At 36.8% G+C, this 17023-nt stretch overlaps 1 protein-coding gene across 1 annotated transcript; it reads right to left on the bottom strand.

Annotated features, from left to right (window-relative positions):
* Positions 1–1145: 1145 nt before the first annotated feature.
* Positions 1146–13824, bottom strand: LOC117322024. Its single transcript, XM_033876728.1, has 6 exons — positions 13658–13824; positions 10577–11149; positions 10139–10236; positions 8913–9128; positions 4437–4506; positions 1146–3255 (listed from the first exon to the last, which is right to left on the bottom strand). Exons 1-6 carry the CDS (start codon positions 13772–13774, stop codon positions 3199–3201), a joined length of 1131 nt encoding a protein of 376 aa, XP_033732619.1. The 5' UTR covers positions 13775–13824; the 3' UTR covers positions 1146–3198.
* Between the last annotated feature and the right edge of the window lie 3199 nt (positions 13825–17023).

The raw sequence follows: 17023 nt of genomic DNA, 5'->3' as shown, positions 1-17023 counted from the left end.
CATACTGTTCTGAACTTTGTTCATCTACACCATTCTATTGACCATCATGAATTTACACCAAATCTTCAAGCACTTAATACTTCTGTTTTTAATTACAGTATTCATATTGAAAAATTATTAAATAACATTTAAGAACAAAAACTACCACTATAGAGATCAATGATACGTTTACCCTTATCAATTCACAAGTTCCCCAGTTATTTCAAGAGAGCTATCATTTTTATATTTTACACAAGTGTAATTCAGACTTATGTTAATATTTTTTCTAGATGATCTCTACATCAGATACATGCATATAATACAATATTATGCCATTTCATGTCTTCATCACAAATTTAACATAATACAGTTTGTTTACCCCCAGACAAATTTACTAATATCAGATACACCTTTGATAGAATCCAATGAGGTGATTAAACTCTGAATCCAAATTTTTCAATAAACCGAGATTCTCCGAGTCCAGTCTCATCCCTTTTGATTATTCAAGTTATATCACCAAAGTTTATCTGCAGAAAATTTTCTGTCAATGTTTCTTTATTTTTTTACAAAATCCTTACGTTTAGTTTTTCCCAATATGGGTGGTGTGCAGGAAATTGAAGCATATTAATAAAGATTGTTAATTAAGAAACCTTTGATTAACGAGCAGTCAATCATGATGTCACACAAGATTTGTGGATCTCCATGACAACAAAACCAATCACTACTACTAACTTCTGCCATACATTCTTTGTTCATTCCCTTAAACATAGATGTCCCCACAAAAAACACATGTATATCCTTTGACCAGGTATTGCATTGATACAAATATTCATGTATTAACTAATGACAGAATTTTGATGATCTTTAAATTAAGTTTCATCTTCATTCAGAGATAATCTACCTTCTTCATACAAATGTTTGTCTAACTTGTCACCGATACTGCTGCTCTGTAGCTGATCGAACTGATGCTACCTAAAGTGAAGATTCACGAAGCACAGTTCTGAGGCATTACCAAGATCACAGACCTTCCTGTGCTAGCAAAACTGACCCTTACCCCTATTGGACATTTATTTAGTGAGGTAACTACTAGCCACTAAAGGACCGCATATTAAAAAGACCCGGGTTGTTCCTGGGGTGGTAAACCCAGCTAACAAACAAAAACACCTTTACCTGGAATTATTAGAAAAATACACCTGGTCATCATTTAATTACGGTCTCGATAACACAGTAAACAAAACATTCATACTCTCAATCTACAAAATAAGACTAACGATTAGTTGAAAATAGATTAGCCTTGAAAATAAGCCTTGGATTTCTTGGAGATAAATTCATCATGAAAACAATCTGGCTTCGAAAATAGGTTGTCTTTGATCATGATAAGATATTATATGTAGTAAGAATCACATTCTCAGTCTCAACCAAACATACATGTATTTGTAATATTGTTTGATGTGAATTAGCATAGCAGTATGATCATCAGATGTACTGCCAGAACACATGTCTATTGTCTATATTACCGTATTTATCCAGCAATAAACCCGTACGCTTGGTTATGATTTTTATTAGCCCCCCCATGTCTAATGTAGTTGGGTGAAAATGCTAACAAGTATCATTTCACTGTCCTACAATTCAATAAGCCAAACCCCAAATATACTGAGTTAAATTTTATGTACATGTATTACCCCCTACTATTAAGTCATCATTTATAAACCTAACCCCTAACATTAAGTTAAGGTTTATAAACCAACCCCCTAACATTGAGTCAAGGTTTATAAACCTAACCCCTAACATTGAGCCAAGGTTTATAAACCTAACCCCTAACATTGAGTCAAGGTTTATAAACCTAACCCCTAACATTGAGTCAAGGTTTATAAACCTAACCCCTAACATTGAGTCAAGAATAATGAACCTACCCCTAACATTGAGTCAAGGTTGATAAACCTACACCCGCACATTGAGTCAAGGATAATAAGCCAACCCCCTAACATTGAGCCAAGGTTTATAAATCTAACCCCTAACATTGAGTCAAGGTTTATGTATTACCCCTATCATTGAGTTGAGGGATATAAGCCTAACCCCTAACATTGAGTCAAGATTTATGTATTACCCCTATCATTGAGTTGAGGGTTATAAGCCTACCCCCTAACATTATAAGTAAGTGTTTATGGGTCCCTTCTGTCATAATGATATCTGGATAAGGTTCTTCTCTGTCATACAGGGTTTCAATTCTTACAAAGTGGACAGGTGTACTTTTGGCTTATTATTGAAACTATCACAGATTTGCTTTTCTTAGTTCTAAATTTACATGGCAAGAAAAATAATAAATACATGTACCCGGTACTTACTTGTGTTTGCCCTGTTCTATCTAGTACATTTTGCATCTTTTTTTAAAAGAATGTTTTCTTTTTTGTTTTACATTCCAGAAAAAAAGTTGATTTTAGCTGTTGGTAAATTCAGGTTATAATAATGTACAACTAAAAAAATGTAGAACTTTCTGAAAGTTACTTGCTATTTCTTGTTTAATACTCCTTAATCACTTCAAACTTCCTACATTGGTAAAACACTAAAGGTGGTCATAAAAAAGAGTCCCAACTGTTTTCTTACAGCCTACCCATGTCCTCTAATTGCTTCTAAGAGTACATAAAAACTCATTTAAACTTATACCCATTGTGTTATAACTTTTACAAGAGACAAAGAATGTTTACAAATGGAGGAAGTACATTATATATTAGTCTCATAATCACAGATTGATCATATAAATCACGACTACAAGATTGATTGAGATATATTCAAGCGGAAGACAAGTGTAAAGTTATCAGAAGCCATTTTTTAGCCTAGCTTATCCTACTACTGAACAATAATTAGCAGAGCTGTAACAACAATTAAAAGGAACAGCTTCTCCTGTCCTTTTAAAATTTATTCCCGTATAGTTCTTGGCAGATATGAGAAAAGAAAAAAAAAACACCAAAAAAATACATTTCCAACCACAAATGCTACATATGAGACAGTCTAAACAAAAACAATTGATCAGTAAGCATTGTCCTAAAACTATGTTTCGTTTAGTATATGATTTTGACAAATAAACTTAAAAAGCCATTGTATGTGTTTCCCTTGGTAACAGGGGAGGTAACTGATGTCTGCACTGAGGTGTAACAAAATCACACTGATGTACACTCATAGTTTATATGTAGAGTTAAGAACATGTCCTACAGCACACTGTTAAGCCATGGCCATTTCTGGTTGTACCACTGGTTTACCTTCCTTGATCTGGTCCATCTGTAAATACATAAAGAGTAGAACTAACAGCTGGAACAACAGGAATATATCAGGGGCTCAAAGTGGATATCTTTACCAGGTGGCCTATTTGGCTACCAAGTCATACAATCTAGGTGCCAATTGGAAAATAAGTCGCCCAGCCAAGTTGTGTTACAATTAAAAAAAAAATCTTTTAATTCTTTAGTTCAGTATAACATCTCTCTGTAACTTTTTCGATTGTGAGCGTCATTTTAGCATAGACTACAACCTTTGAAAGATTAACCAAATTGCAGAGTGCCTTATAGGTCATTCTACCATGGTTGCTATGCAACGACAGTTTTGATTGGTTTAAAACCATGTATTACTTTCCAATAATACACGCTCGTGTCACTAATACACGCTCGGGAGTCACGGCTGTTACAATCTTTCCCCTCCGAAATCGTGCATTTGCAAACAAACATGGTGGCGCCAAAACATTTGAACGTCGGAGACTGTGTATTTTACAACGGAGAAATTTGGCAGATTGTTAATTTCTATCCACCCAGAGCAGACTTTGCTTAACAATATGTTGTAAGGTCAGTTTCCACAGGCAACCTTTGGAGAGCATTTCTACATGAATTGCTGGCCGACATCCCCGAAAGTTATCGAAATGGCTTGGAATTGATGTCAGCTTTTGAATATTAATTAGCATGCGCGCCTTATCAGTTCTTGTGAATTGCAACAGCCATGTAGCGACACATTTCCCGGGGTTTCGTTGCCGTTTTTCTATAAGGAAGAGGTAGATCTCAAAACTAAACAGTACATGGTAGAATAGAAATAATCAACTTTGACTCGTGTATTGTTGCGGGATATACAACTCGGACTCGGATATTTTGCAAATTTAATTAATAACTCAGGCCTGCAGCCTTCGTTATAAATCTAATTGCAAAATATCCTCGTCCTCATTGTATATCCTGCAACAATACACGAATCACCGTTAATTATTTCTTAAATAACTGGTTACCAATGGTGAATTTAAGGCACCATGGCCACTAAAATAGGCTCCACTTTGGGCCATGCATATCTCTTAACATATTTGACATTACCAGGAGTAAACCAAAAAGGAATGTCTTTTGTCTACAGAAGCTTGTGTTACTCATCTAAAATGACACAGAGTACTATGGTGCTTGGCTATATTGTGATGCAAACATAAAATATCTTACCCGGTCAACCCTGTGTCTGTATATCTTTCCCTCTTTGTTAACGTGGAACAAGGAAACACCACCATAATGCCTGCAAATAAAAAAAATCCAGGTTTAAACAGATTAATATGATACATTGAAGTAAATTCCCTCCTTCCTCTCTTTTTATCAGTGGTCTGTACATAAAATAACCCACTAAATCAGATTTGATAAAATTATATTTTCGCTATTTCGCGGGCCACTAACGAGATTGTGAAAATCAAATCAATTAAATAATAAATGAATATTATTCACAAAATAATACCTGATCAATTGTCAGGCCACGAGACTGACAAGGTTTTTATATCACATATTTATAAGTATGTTCATGCATGTCTGTTTTTTTTTTTATCTGAATGGAAAATTTCTTTTTTCCGTGATTTTCATGAATGAGTTTATTGTAATCCTGATACTTGTCTGTATCTAAATTCCATACGAAGAGGATCTCTCATAAGTGTCAATGTAATGTGGAGTTGTTTTCAAAAATCTAAGATTGATGTAGTTTTCGGCTTTGTTAATGTGTTATATGTTCAATACTATGCTGTAGTATTAAAATTGGACCGAAATTACTTGATTCTGCTAATATTTGCCTAATATACATGTATACCTGGTCATACTGTGCTAGTCATCGAAATGTCACATATAAACATTAATTGGTTGTGTAATGAAAATCCTTACATAAACGTAAGAAGAAAATGTTTTGAAATATTTAAAATTCGATATTGCATTGCAACGAGTGTAAGATTCTATGTATCATATAACTCACGTTCATAAAACAAGAGGCCCATGGGGCCTGTATCGCTCACCTGGTTGGATTTGACCAAAGAAATAATGAAGTCCAGACTCTCTGAGTTTACAACATGCATTTATAACTTTATGACTAGTAGTGATTTAAAGGAATTACCTCTATTTCCCATATGGGGCCCCGCCCCTTTGGCCCCTTGGGGGTCAGAGTCACCATTTATGCAAAATCTGTTCCCCTTCCCCCAAGAATGCTTCTGACTAAATTGGGTTCAAATCCATTCATAACTTAATGACAAGTAGCGATTTGAAGGAATTACCTCTATTTCCCCATTAGGCCCCGCCCCTTTGGCCCCTTGGGGGTCAGAGTCACCATTTATGCAAAATCTGTTCCCCTTCCCCAAAGGATGTTTCTGACCAAATTGGGCTCAAATCCATTCATAACTTTATGACTAGTAGCGATTTAAAGGAATTGCCTCAATTTCCCCTATTGGGCCCTGCCCCTCAGGCCCCTTGGGGGTCAGAGTCACCATTTATGCAAAATCTGTTCCCCTTCCCCAAAGGATGTTTCTGACCAAATTGGGTTCAAATCCATTCATAACTTTATGACTAGTAGCGATTTGAAGGAATTACCTCTATTTCCCCATTAGGCCCCGCCCCTTTGGCCCCTTGGGGGTCAGAGTCACCATTTATGCAAAATCTGTTCCCCTTCCCCAAAGGATGTTTCTGACCAAATTGGGTTCAAATCCATTCATAACTTTATGACTAGTAGCGATTTGAAGGAATTACCTCTATTTCCCCATTAGGCCCCGCCCCTTTGGCCCCTTCGGGGTCAGAGTCACCATTTATGCAAAATCTGTTCCCCTTCCCCAAAGGATGTTTCTGACCAAATTGGGTTCAAATCCATTGATAACTTTATGACTAGTAGCGATTTAAAGGAATTGCCTTAATTTCCCCTATTGGGCCCTGCCCCTCAGGCCCCTTGGGGGTCAGAGTAACCATTTATGCAAAATCTGATCCCCTTCCCCAAAGGATGTTTCTGACCAAATTGGGTTCAAATCCATTCATAACTTTATGACCAGTAGCGATTTGAAGGAATTACCTCTATTTCCCCATTAGGCCCCGCCCCTTTGGCCCCTTGGGGGTCAGAGTCACCATTTATGCAAAATCTGTTCCCCTTCCCCAAAGGATGTTTCTGACCAAATTGGGTTCAAATCCATTCATAACTTTATGACTAGTAGCGATTTAAAGGAATTGCCTCAATTTCCCCTATTGGGCCCTGTCCCTTTGGCCCCTTGGGGGTCAGAGTCACCATTTATGCAAAATCTGTTCCCCTTCCCCAAAGGATGTTTCTGACCAAATTGGGTTCAAATCCATTCATAACTTTATGACTAGTAGCGATTTGAAGGAATTACCTCTATTTCCCCATTAGGCCCCGCCCCTTTGGCCCCTTGGGGGTCAGAGTCACCATTTATGCAAAATCTGTTCCCCTTCCCCAAAGGATGTTTCTGACCAAATTGGGTTCAAATCCATTCATAACTTTATGACTAGTAGCGATTTGAAGGAATTACCTCTATTTCCCCATTAGGCCCCGCCCCTTTGGCCCCTTCGGGGTCAGAGTCACCATTTATGCAAAATCTGTTCCCCTTCCCCAAAGGATGTTTCTGACCAAATTGGGTTCAAATCCATTGATAACTTTATGACTAGTAGCGATTTAAAGGAATTGCCTTAATTTCCCCTATTGGGCCCTGCCCCTCAGGCCCCTTGGGGGTCAGAGTAACCATTTATGCAAAATCTGTTCCCCTTCCCCAAAGGATGTTTCTGACCAAATTGGGTTCAAATCCATTCTTAACTTTATGACTAGTAGCGATTTAAAGGAATTGCCTTAATTTCCTCTATTGGGCCCTGCCCCTGAGGCCCCTTGGGGGTCAGAGTCACCATTTATGCAAAATCTGATCCCCTTCCCCGAAGGATGTTTCTGACCAAATTGGGTTCAAATCCATTCATAACTTTATGACTAGTAGCGATTTGAAGGAATTACCTCTATTTCCCCATTAGGCCCCGCCCCTTTGGCCCCTTGGGGGTCAGAGTCACCATTTATGCAAAATCTGTTCCCCTTCCCCAAAGGATGTTTCTGACCAAATTGGGTTCAAATCCATTCATAACTTTATGACTAGTAGCGATTTGAAGGAATTACCTCTATTTCCCCATTAGGCCCCGCCCCTTTGGCCCCTTGGGGGTCAGAGTCACCATTTATGCAAAATCTGTTCCCCTTCCCCAAAGGATGTTTCTGACCAAATTGGGTTCAAATCCATTCATAACTTTATGACTAGTAGCGATTTGAAGGAATTGCCTTAATTTCCCCTATTGGGCCCTGCCTCTCAGGCCCCTTGGGGGTCAGAGTAACCATTTATGCAAAATCTGATCCCCTTCCCCAAAGGATGTTTCTGACCAAATGGGGTTCAAATCCATTCATAACTTTATGACTAGTAGCGATTTGAAGGAATTACCTCTATTTCCCCATTAGGCCCCGCCCCTTTGGCCCCTTGGGGGTCAGAGTCACCATTTATGCAAAATCTGTTCCCCTTCCCCAAAGGATGTTTCTGACCAAATTGGGTTCAAATCCATTCATAACTTTATGACTAGTAGCGATTTAAAGGAATTGCCTTAATTTCCCCTATTGGGCCCTGCCCCTCAGGCCCCTTTGGGGTCAAAGTCACCATTTATGCAAAATCTGATCCCCTTCCCCGAAGGATGTTTCTGACCAAATTGGGTTCAAATCCATTCATAACTTTATGACTAGTAGCGATTTGAAGGAATTACCTCTATTTCCCCATTAGGCCCCGCCCCTTTGGCCCCTTGGGGGTCAGAGTAACCATTTATGCAAAATCTGTTCCCCTTCCCCAAAGGATGTTTCTGACCAAATCGGGTTCAAATCCATTCATAACTTTATGACTAGTAGCGATTTGAAGGAATTACCTCTATTTCCCCATTAGGCCCCGCCCCTTTGGCCCCTTGGGGGTCAGAGTCACCATTTATGCAAAATCTGTTCCCCTTCCCCAAAGGATGTTTCTGACCAAATTGGGTTCAAATCCATTCATAACTTTATGACTAGTAGCGATTTAAAGGAATTGCCTCAATTTCCCCTATTGGACCCCGCCCCTCAGGCCCCTTGGGGGTCAGAGTCACCATTTATGCAAAATCTGATCCCCTTCTGCCAAGGATGTTTCTGACCAAATTTGGTCAAAATCCAATAAGAACTTTATGACTAGTAGCGATTTGAAGCAAATGTTGACGGACGGACGACGGACGACGGACGACGGACGCCGGACGACGGACGACAGACGACGGACGACGGACGACGGACGCTGCACCATGGCATAAGCTCACCGGACCTTCGGTCCAGGTGAGCTAAAAATAAGCAAAACCTCTCAAATTTTTTTATCAATTTCCTTATAAGATATGCTCATCCAACACGAATGGTTAGTTTTCCACTACCATCATAAATAAGTGATGTCATCATGACATCATTTATTTATGACATCACAATATTGTTATCATGCATATGTCTTACAATATTGATGATAGGGCCGTTTTACATGACAGAACATGTCAGGCATGTGATTAAATAGGAAAGATTACATCATCCTTGAACAAATATAATGTGTAATATTTATGTGGGGGTGGGGATCTGGGGCGAGGTATAAATCTACTTACTCAGCATTATCTACTACAGTACTGGAGTACTTCGTAAAGACCTGCCACATTTTCTTGACAAAGGTGCTTTGGTTCAAACCGGCTATCTGCCAATAAACTTTCACTGTTCCATCTTCGGTGTTGGACGATGCACTGGTCACGGTCATATTGACAAGTACAAACCTCAAATGGCATCGCCATCTGATACCAGTGAGTATCCATAGATATTGTGATCCACTAGAAGTATACATGTAAATAAATCAAACAAATATCACTGTTTCTCACAAAAACAAATAAAATGGCACCATGGTACGGAAAAACATGTACTTATCTAATTATCACCAACAAAAGAAACAACAACAACAGCACCCTAACAATGATCACTTATGAGACTGAAATACTAGTTACTAGTACAAAATATAAAGCAAAACATGATAGGATTTCTTTGGGATGCAATGAAATGATCTACCCACTTTCAATTTAAAAGAGGAAATTATAAGCTCAAAATTTTGGAGTGGTAATAGTGTACAGTAATACTATGTAAATTTTGGTATTGTGTGAAAATAAAAAACAGTCTATTAGTGTTCCTTAGAGATGTAGCATCTTTAGACATGTTCAAAAATGACATTCCAAGTATGGTGTGCATTTTAAAATATTTCAGTAACCATGGCAAAATACTCTTGTTCACTTTTAATATATTACAAAAAATTTATTCTAAGATTTGCTTCTCAGTTTTTTTAAGAGCCAACCTTCTGTTACTACAAAATTGATATCGTTTCACCCAAAAGACATGTGATTAGGCCAACTTTAAGTCAAAATTGATCCCTTTAGGAAACATGAAAATAACATTTAAAGATTTACACTATTGCATCCTGCCCTTCTACCCATGGTGATCAGTCACAATGTAAAAAAACCAAAATAAAAATTCTCTTCATCAAATGAAAATTATGTAGGCCTTTTCTGCTCTAAGGAGGTCAGACCGCCTTTTTAATCAAATTGAATCTACTTCACGAAACAATACTCGAAATCAAATTTCAGCGAACCCATTCAGACATATACATTCTGGACAAAATATTCTTTTGGAAAAAATGATAATTTACAACATCATCATATTGTAAACTCATCAGTCTTTCAGGTCAGCTGAGCTAATTACTGATCCTAACACAGGAAAATTAACCTTACTGATCCTTTTGAAGGGGTGATACAACTAATCCTTGAAATTTATGTTAATCCTGGTGATCCCTTACCGGTAAACTTTCTCCTTTCCAAAAAAATTATTCACAAAGACAAGCTTCTCCATATCATAGTCCTGTATTCGGTGAACACCATGGAAGAAATTTGAGATCTGAAACAAATCAATTGATTCCATAATGAACTAGTTTTTTGTCACTTAAAAGTGCAAAAATATAGAACACTCACAAAGGTTTAAACATTCCTTTCAATTATAATAAGAAAATGAGCTTTACTATTAACAGGGCTTTTTTCTCACTGGTTTGGGATGGGGGCATTTTGTATCATTTTGGGAAGAAAATTGGTGAATTGGGAAAAATTTGGTCAGACTGAAAATTTTGAGAATATGGCTTGAATATGAAATAAGTTTAATTGGGAATGGGGCCCATTAGGGGTCCCAAAAAGTTCTCAGAAAAAGCCCTGATATATACCAGATATGTAAAATGTAGTTGTACCTGTTCTACTATATTCTCCTGGATGATTGCAAGTTGTTTTGCAGATGGGAGGTCGTTGGCGGTTCCATCTTTATCTTCACCACTTTTAGAACTGCACAATGTTTCTGAACTTTTCTCACATTTATTTAAAATTCTATTTTCTCCTTCCCGCTTGATAGTCGAATCAGATTGTTGTGTTACCATATAGCCATCAAAATAGGTCATGGAGTCCTCCAGTCGTGGGACTGTCATTGAAATGTCTTTTAATCTTTGTGATGGCACGAAAAACTGAGACGTAGATAACTGTGTGGCGGGTAGTGCCATATAATCTTCAGATAAACACCTGTCTTTAATCTTCGTTATTTTACGTGCACATTTTTTATTATTAGTCACAGTATTATACAGCATATCATTAACAGCATCAGCGTTGCAAGGTAATTTCAATTTGTCATTTGTAATTTCAGATAACAAAAATAAAGTGTCCCTTCCAAAATCATGTAATTCTTCAGTTTGAAGTGGTTTCTGTATGTTAGTTTTTTGCAGATAAGCAGCTCTTTCTTGGTTTTCCATTAAGATGGCATTCTTGGTAGACAACTACAAAATAATATACACCATATTTAATATTATGTTTAATATATTATTCGGAAGTTCTATTTACTTAAATTATCAATTCAGTTTTAATGAATATCTTCGGTTACACTAGCCTATTACAAGGCAGTTTCAACTACAATTAAACAGCTGGGGCCTTGCTGTACATACAATCTTCAAAGAGAAATACATTGAGGATGATGCAATTTAATGGGGAATCAGTAAAAAGTTACAAATCCATGTAATAACAATAATATAGAGTGGAATTTTGTGCAAATAAAATCTCATAGTAACATGTCTATTATTGGGAATGTGAAATAGGAATGATAAGGGAAGTTGCAAATGACAAATACTGGCACAAGATCAATTCGCAATGAAAAACATTATCAGAAATGGTTGCATGAAAAGTGCATTTCAGTTTTTTATTGTGATGATTTAACCCTTTAAGCCCTGATGATGCATTAATGCATCACCGTGCCGGGGTAAATGATGCATTAATGCATCACGGAAGTAGATTTTTTTCTGCATTTTTTTGAAGTGATGATACAGCGATTTAAATAATCACAACTGATTCTTACGTAAATGAGATAATGTTTGGCAATAAATAATGAAATTGACAATACGTAACACAACTTTAAAGGTCTAAATTTACGTATAACGTCGTACTTGTTTTAAACTTCTGCTCTCAAGAACTTCCGGTCGGACAGGAGCGAGTAAACAACTGATTCCCGAAAAAATATATTACTAATCTAGTTTTTTATCCTGTGTAATAAAGCTGGGATTGTTCAAGACAGTTTGCAATATTTATTTATATTGACTTTTTGTACACATGGTTAACATATTTGTGAATCAAAAACACACAAACAATGATACGTTTGATTAATTGAATGAACCACTGGTGCATCACACCAGCGGCACTGCAGTGTCTGTCAACTCGCTAGCTTTTATGATCAAATTTCCACCATCTATCAAAAACATCCTTCCAAAACTACTTGTGTGGTTTTATATGCATGTTTCATTGTATTTATGTTGATACTTTATTGGAAAAACAAGCTAATAATTCAGATTTTTAACACACACAGAAGACCAAGTATTCTCATTTTAGTAACACAGATCATGATCACATGAACATATCTTATCCAAGATGGCTCTATAAACACACATGTGAATAACGTAACAGTTTGCAAATAAATTTTTGTTCCATACCCCAATGAAACTAAAACAAAATTGACATCAATGCTTAATTGAAAGTAACATTAGTAGGAAACAAGTACTGATTGTAATGGGGACCATTACAGATGTCCCCCAAACACTCCCACAGTCATATCATTGTGTTCGGTATCCCTCATAACCTATTTATACCAATTTCAAAAAAATTCAACCAATCAGAGGCCCTCCATTTCGTTACTGTGGCAACTAAACTTTCCGAAAATGTTACCATGTTGTTCGGCATATCTAATAGCCCATATGTACCAATTTTCATCTTAATCTGAAAATATCTAGATTTCGACCAATCAGAGACCTCTGTTTCATTACCATAGCAACCGACCTTTTCGGAAATGTCTCAATGTTGTTCAGCATGCCTCATTACCCTTATGTACCAATTTTCGACTTAATCAGACGATATCTCAATAGACCAATCAGAGGCCTCAATTTCGTTACTGTGGCAACCAAACTTTCCAAAATGTTATATTTGGCAACCCTTAGAACCCCTATCAACCAATTTTAAACGAAATTGGAGACCGAAATCCAAAAACGGAAATTGACTCTGGCAGCCATCTTGGATTTCCGATCGTGAAAAAAATGTCTGTGAAGATCCTCCAACTAGTTTCTGAGAAAAGTGATGGAAAACTCTAGGGTGTAAAAGATGAGAAGAAACAAGAATTATAATAAGAAGACGAAACAGCAAAAACAAAATGTCCCCCAACTTCGTTTGGGGAACATAATAATGCATTTATCTATTGAAAAATCTGTTTCCATGGCAACAGTGTAAATATCAACATGAAGAAATTGAACTACATAGCAACTGAAGGCCATGTATAGTTTATTTGCAAGTTGTTTTGAAGTCTTTACATCATTGCTTTCAATGAGATTTAACCGATGTTTTATCGAATGATGAACAGATAAAATACGTCATGATTATTTTCGGTGATATGTGAAGACAGATCGTGTGGGTACCAACGATGACCTTCTGCCCTCGTGAGGTTTTTAGATCTCCGCTTCAACTAGTACCAATATCCGGTTTCGTCCCTAGTGCAATGATCGAATGGGGGGGGGGGGGGGGGGGGGGGGGGGGGGGGGGGTGTTCATATCAGTACATTGGCGGATCCATTCCATATAATATATATAAAGAATAATTTTAAGCTGAATGCCTTGAAATGTACAGAAAACACCTATACAAACCCTCCTGTATGAACCTAGTGACAACACTTAGACTTTGTGTTTCAAAACACACGTGTTACACGCACCCCCCCCCCCCCCTCCCCTTTCCTTCGATAATACAGAGAGACTTACGTCATTTCTGCATAACATGTCATTGTGATGTCGCATGGCCAATGGAAAGTATCTCATATTCTTTAGATGCCCCACTTGTTGCCGACAGCACAATTTCAGGTAGTTAAGTGCCATCATGAGCACGCCCTTCTCGTCCTTCAGAAACAGAAGGATTCAACTTTGACGCAAAATTTGAGGCGCATTTGATTAACAAGATTATATTGTGGTCTATATAAAGGGAAATAACTCCATTTATTGCATTTTTTGCAAGTGACATATACTAAACTAATAAAACTAACAGTATCTTCAGCAATACCAAATATATTAGCCACACTCGTGAAATATATTTGGTATTACTGAAGACACTGTAAGATATCCTCTACTGTATATGTTGTAGTATCGAACAAGTCTAGTTGAGTTTGGATTAAACGGGGAATATAATACAATAAAAAAAATAACTATTAGAGAAGTATCTTCATCAAGGTTGCTGTCGCCGTTTTGAAATAAATGTTCTTTTCAGCTTCGAATCATAATGACTTCCACTTCATAGACACATATATAAATCATTAATCCGTGTTTGTGAATTTACAGAGGTTCCACCCCAACCGTGTCTAAAACTTTTAGTCATAACAACCCAATTTTCAAACTATCAGACCCCAAACTGGCATTAATCTATATGCTTGCACAGGTACATGATTATTATGTTTTTAACTAGAATGTTACGTTATACACGAGTAAATTATTGTATTACAATGCTTGCTTGATTTTAAAAATATCATACCTTGGCCTTATAAATACCAGAGACATATATACAGAGAGATTGGCAGCTCTCTATTTGCCCTTGTGTTAACATAGTGGCCCCTGACCTTCCCACAATCCTTTGCGGTCGCTCGGTTCAGTCTTCACTAGACGCCATATTGGAGAAAACTTGAAAACCAGACACATAATTATCGATAATTTCTATTTGAAATCATCACCAAGATCCAATTATGTGCTTTAATTTTATTAATATCAAAGTGCAGAAGTGTCATCAATATGAAATATATCACAATTTGCTGTCCAAGTGTTTGTATTTTGAGTATGAAAGTCAAGCACAACGCAGGAAAGATCGGCGGGAATCTCCAATTTTCGAATAGGACCCAATGGATTTTAGAAAATACGGATAAATGGCAACAATGTGCATGATCAATAAGACTATATCCCATAAGTATGATAGTTTTTGGTTAATGTGGTAACTTTTGTAGTGGCCTAAATAAAACGATGTGCTTTTTGTGTGCGTTTAAAATTGACGATGTTTTGGTCTGACGTAATGGCGGCTATTTACAAACTTGGACATGTCGAATAGGACCCAACGGATTTTCGAAAATACGGATAAATGGCAACAATGTGCATGATCAATAAGACTTTATCCCATAAGTGTGATAGTTTTTGGTTAATGTGGTAACTTTTGTAGTGGCCTAAATAAAACGATGTGCTTTTTGTGTTCGTTTAAAATTGACGATGTTTTGGTCTGACGTAATGGCGGCTTAATTACAAACTTGGACATGTCGAATAGGACCCAATGGATTTTCAAAAATACGGATAAATGACAACAATATGCATGATCAATAAGACTATATCCCATAAGTTTGATAGTTTTTGGTTAATGTGGTAACTTTTGTAGTGGCCAAAATAAAACGATGTGCTTTCTGTGTGTATTTAAAATGACGATGTTTTGGTCTGACGTAATGGCGGATTAACCAGAACATGTCGAATAAGTTCCAATACTACGATACACATGCGCATAGCCCGATTTACCTGCGCTCGCGTTGTGTTTGATAGGAGACAGGACGCTCTCGATAAGGGATATGCTTGAGTGGTCACGAATAAAGGGAGCCACTATGTGTACGGGGAAATAGCGATGTTACTAATCTCTCTGTATATATGTCTCTGTAAATACCAAGGTTTGATTAAAAAAAATAATAACAAATAAATCAATCTAATTAAAATCTAGATAGTCATTATCACTACGTTACATGAACATCTAACAACATTCCATAAGGGGTCACGTTCTGATGACTTCTGAGATGTGTGTATTTCACTTTTAAGGCGAATTGGCATTTTGTCGATGTCATCGAAGCAAAACATTTCGTCACAACATGCATCTGAAGCAAACCATTTCGGCACAGTATATAGCTATATACTATATGAGACGAAATGACTTGAAACAAATTGACAAATTATACAAGCTATGCACTCTAGTCATGCTAATATATTCGGACATATAAAATTCACTTCCAGGATTCTGGAAGTAGTCATTTGATTGGCTAATCCAAAAGGTCACCCTGACGTGACCCCTTATGGGATGTTGTTAGATGTTCATGTAACGTAGTGAGAATGACCATCTAGATTTTAATTAGATTGCAAATAAATAAGCATACGATTGTAATACAAAAATTCAGACCATGGGTCGCTGGCTTGATTGATTAGCTTGATATAGCTTGATTGGCAAGGCTATCCATAATTGGTATACACCAGTAGTATATAGTTACACAAGTAGAATTGAATTATTGTACATTCAGGAACGAAGATAAGATTTTTGATATCAAAAGAATATTTTATGAAAGTCTTCACTTCCGCAGCAATCCCCACTTTGACAAACAAAAATCTTATAGATATACTATTAAAAATATCATGAACTACTGAGCTACATTCAGTTTATCAATTGATATTTTACTCATACACCTATTTGTTTCGTATTCTGTCACAATACTGAATATTTGAAGTGAAAGGAATCAAACATAATGTCTTGTCTCTATGTACATTTTTTTCTGCCGAAGATGCTAGAAATTTTGTTACAAGTTAATAAGTTAATTCAAACGATAAAAATAGATGGTAAACTTTTCGAGGATTATAAGTGGTAGAAAAAAAAACAATTTACAAATGAAAAACATCTCTTTTGTATGTTTTCTATAAAATAGTTGTATAGCAAGAATGCAATTGCCTTTAACCTTATCCAGCCTTTACTAACTCAAAAAGACTCATCACATAGATGTTTGGAGCATAATAAATTTTCGGGGCGAAATGGCTTGGGCGTAATGAATAATTGGGGCGAAACTGTTGGGTGGTTATGAAACAAAATTGGGGCGAAATGGTTTGGAACGGATTTTTTGTTGGCGGCGTCGGAAACCTATTTGAAAACCTTGACGTATTAGTAAGGCATTCAAAAAATATTTTGTCGACAACACTGTTTCCGTGTGAAAAAAACATGTGTTATAATGTTACGTTATCCAAATCGCATTGTTACGTAATCGTGTTGGACAAATGATGTTAGCGAGTCCTTAATCTAAACAAAAAGTCATAGAATGCGCCTCAATGAAAAAAGGTCTCGCGAGAGTTTATAAATGA

This window comes from Pecten maximus, chromosome 2 (genome assembly GCF_902652985.1).
Source record: "Pecten maximus chromosome 2, xPecMax1.1, whole genome shotgun sequence".
Lineage (NCBI taxonomy): Eukaryota > Metazoa > Mollusca > Bivalvia > Pectinida > Pectinidae > Pecten > Pecten maximus.
Note: the sequence above shows the minus strand (reverse complement) of the source record. Positions and strands in the feature narration are given on the sequence as shown.

What these genes read in the sequence shown, in the direction of transcription:
- LOC117322024 (XM_033876728.1), bottom strand. Translation starts at nt 13,774, where the DNA reads ATGATGGCACTTAACTACCTGAAATTGTGCTGTCGGCAACAAGTGGGG. An exon ending in ACATGTTATGCAGAAATGAC is followed by an intron (nt 11,150 to 13,657) that starts GTAAGTCTCTCT and finishes ATTATTTTGTAG; the next exon opens with TTGTCTACCAAGAATGCCAT. An exon ending in AGGAGAATATAGTAGAACAG is followed by an intron (nt 10,237 to 10,576) that starts GTACAACTACAT and finishes GATTTGTTTCAG; the next exon opens with ATCTCAAATTTCTTCCATGG.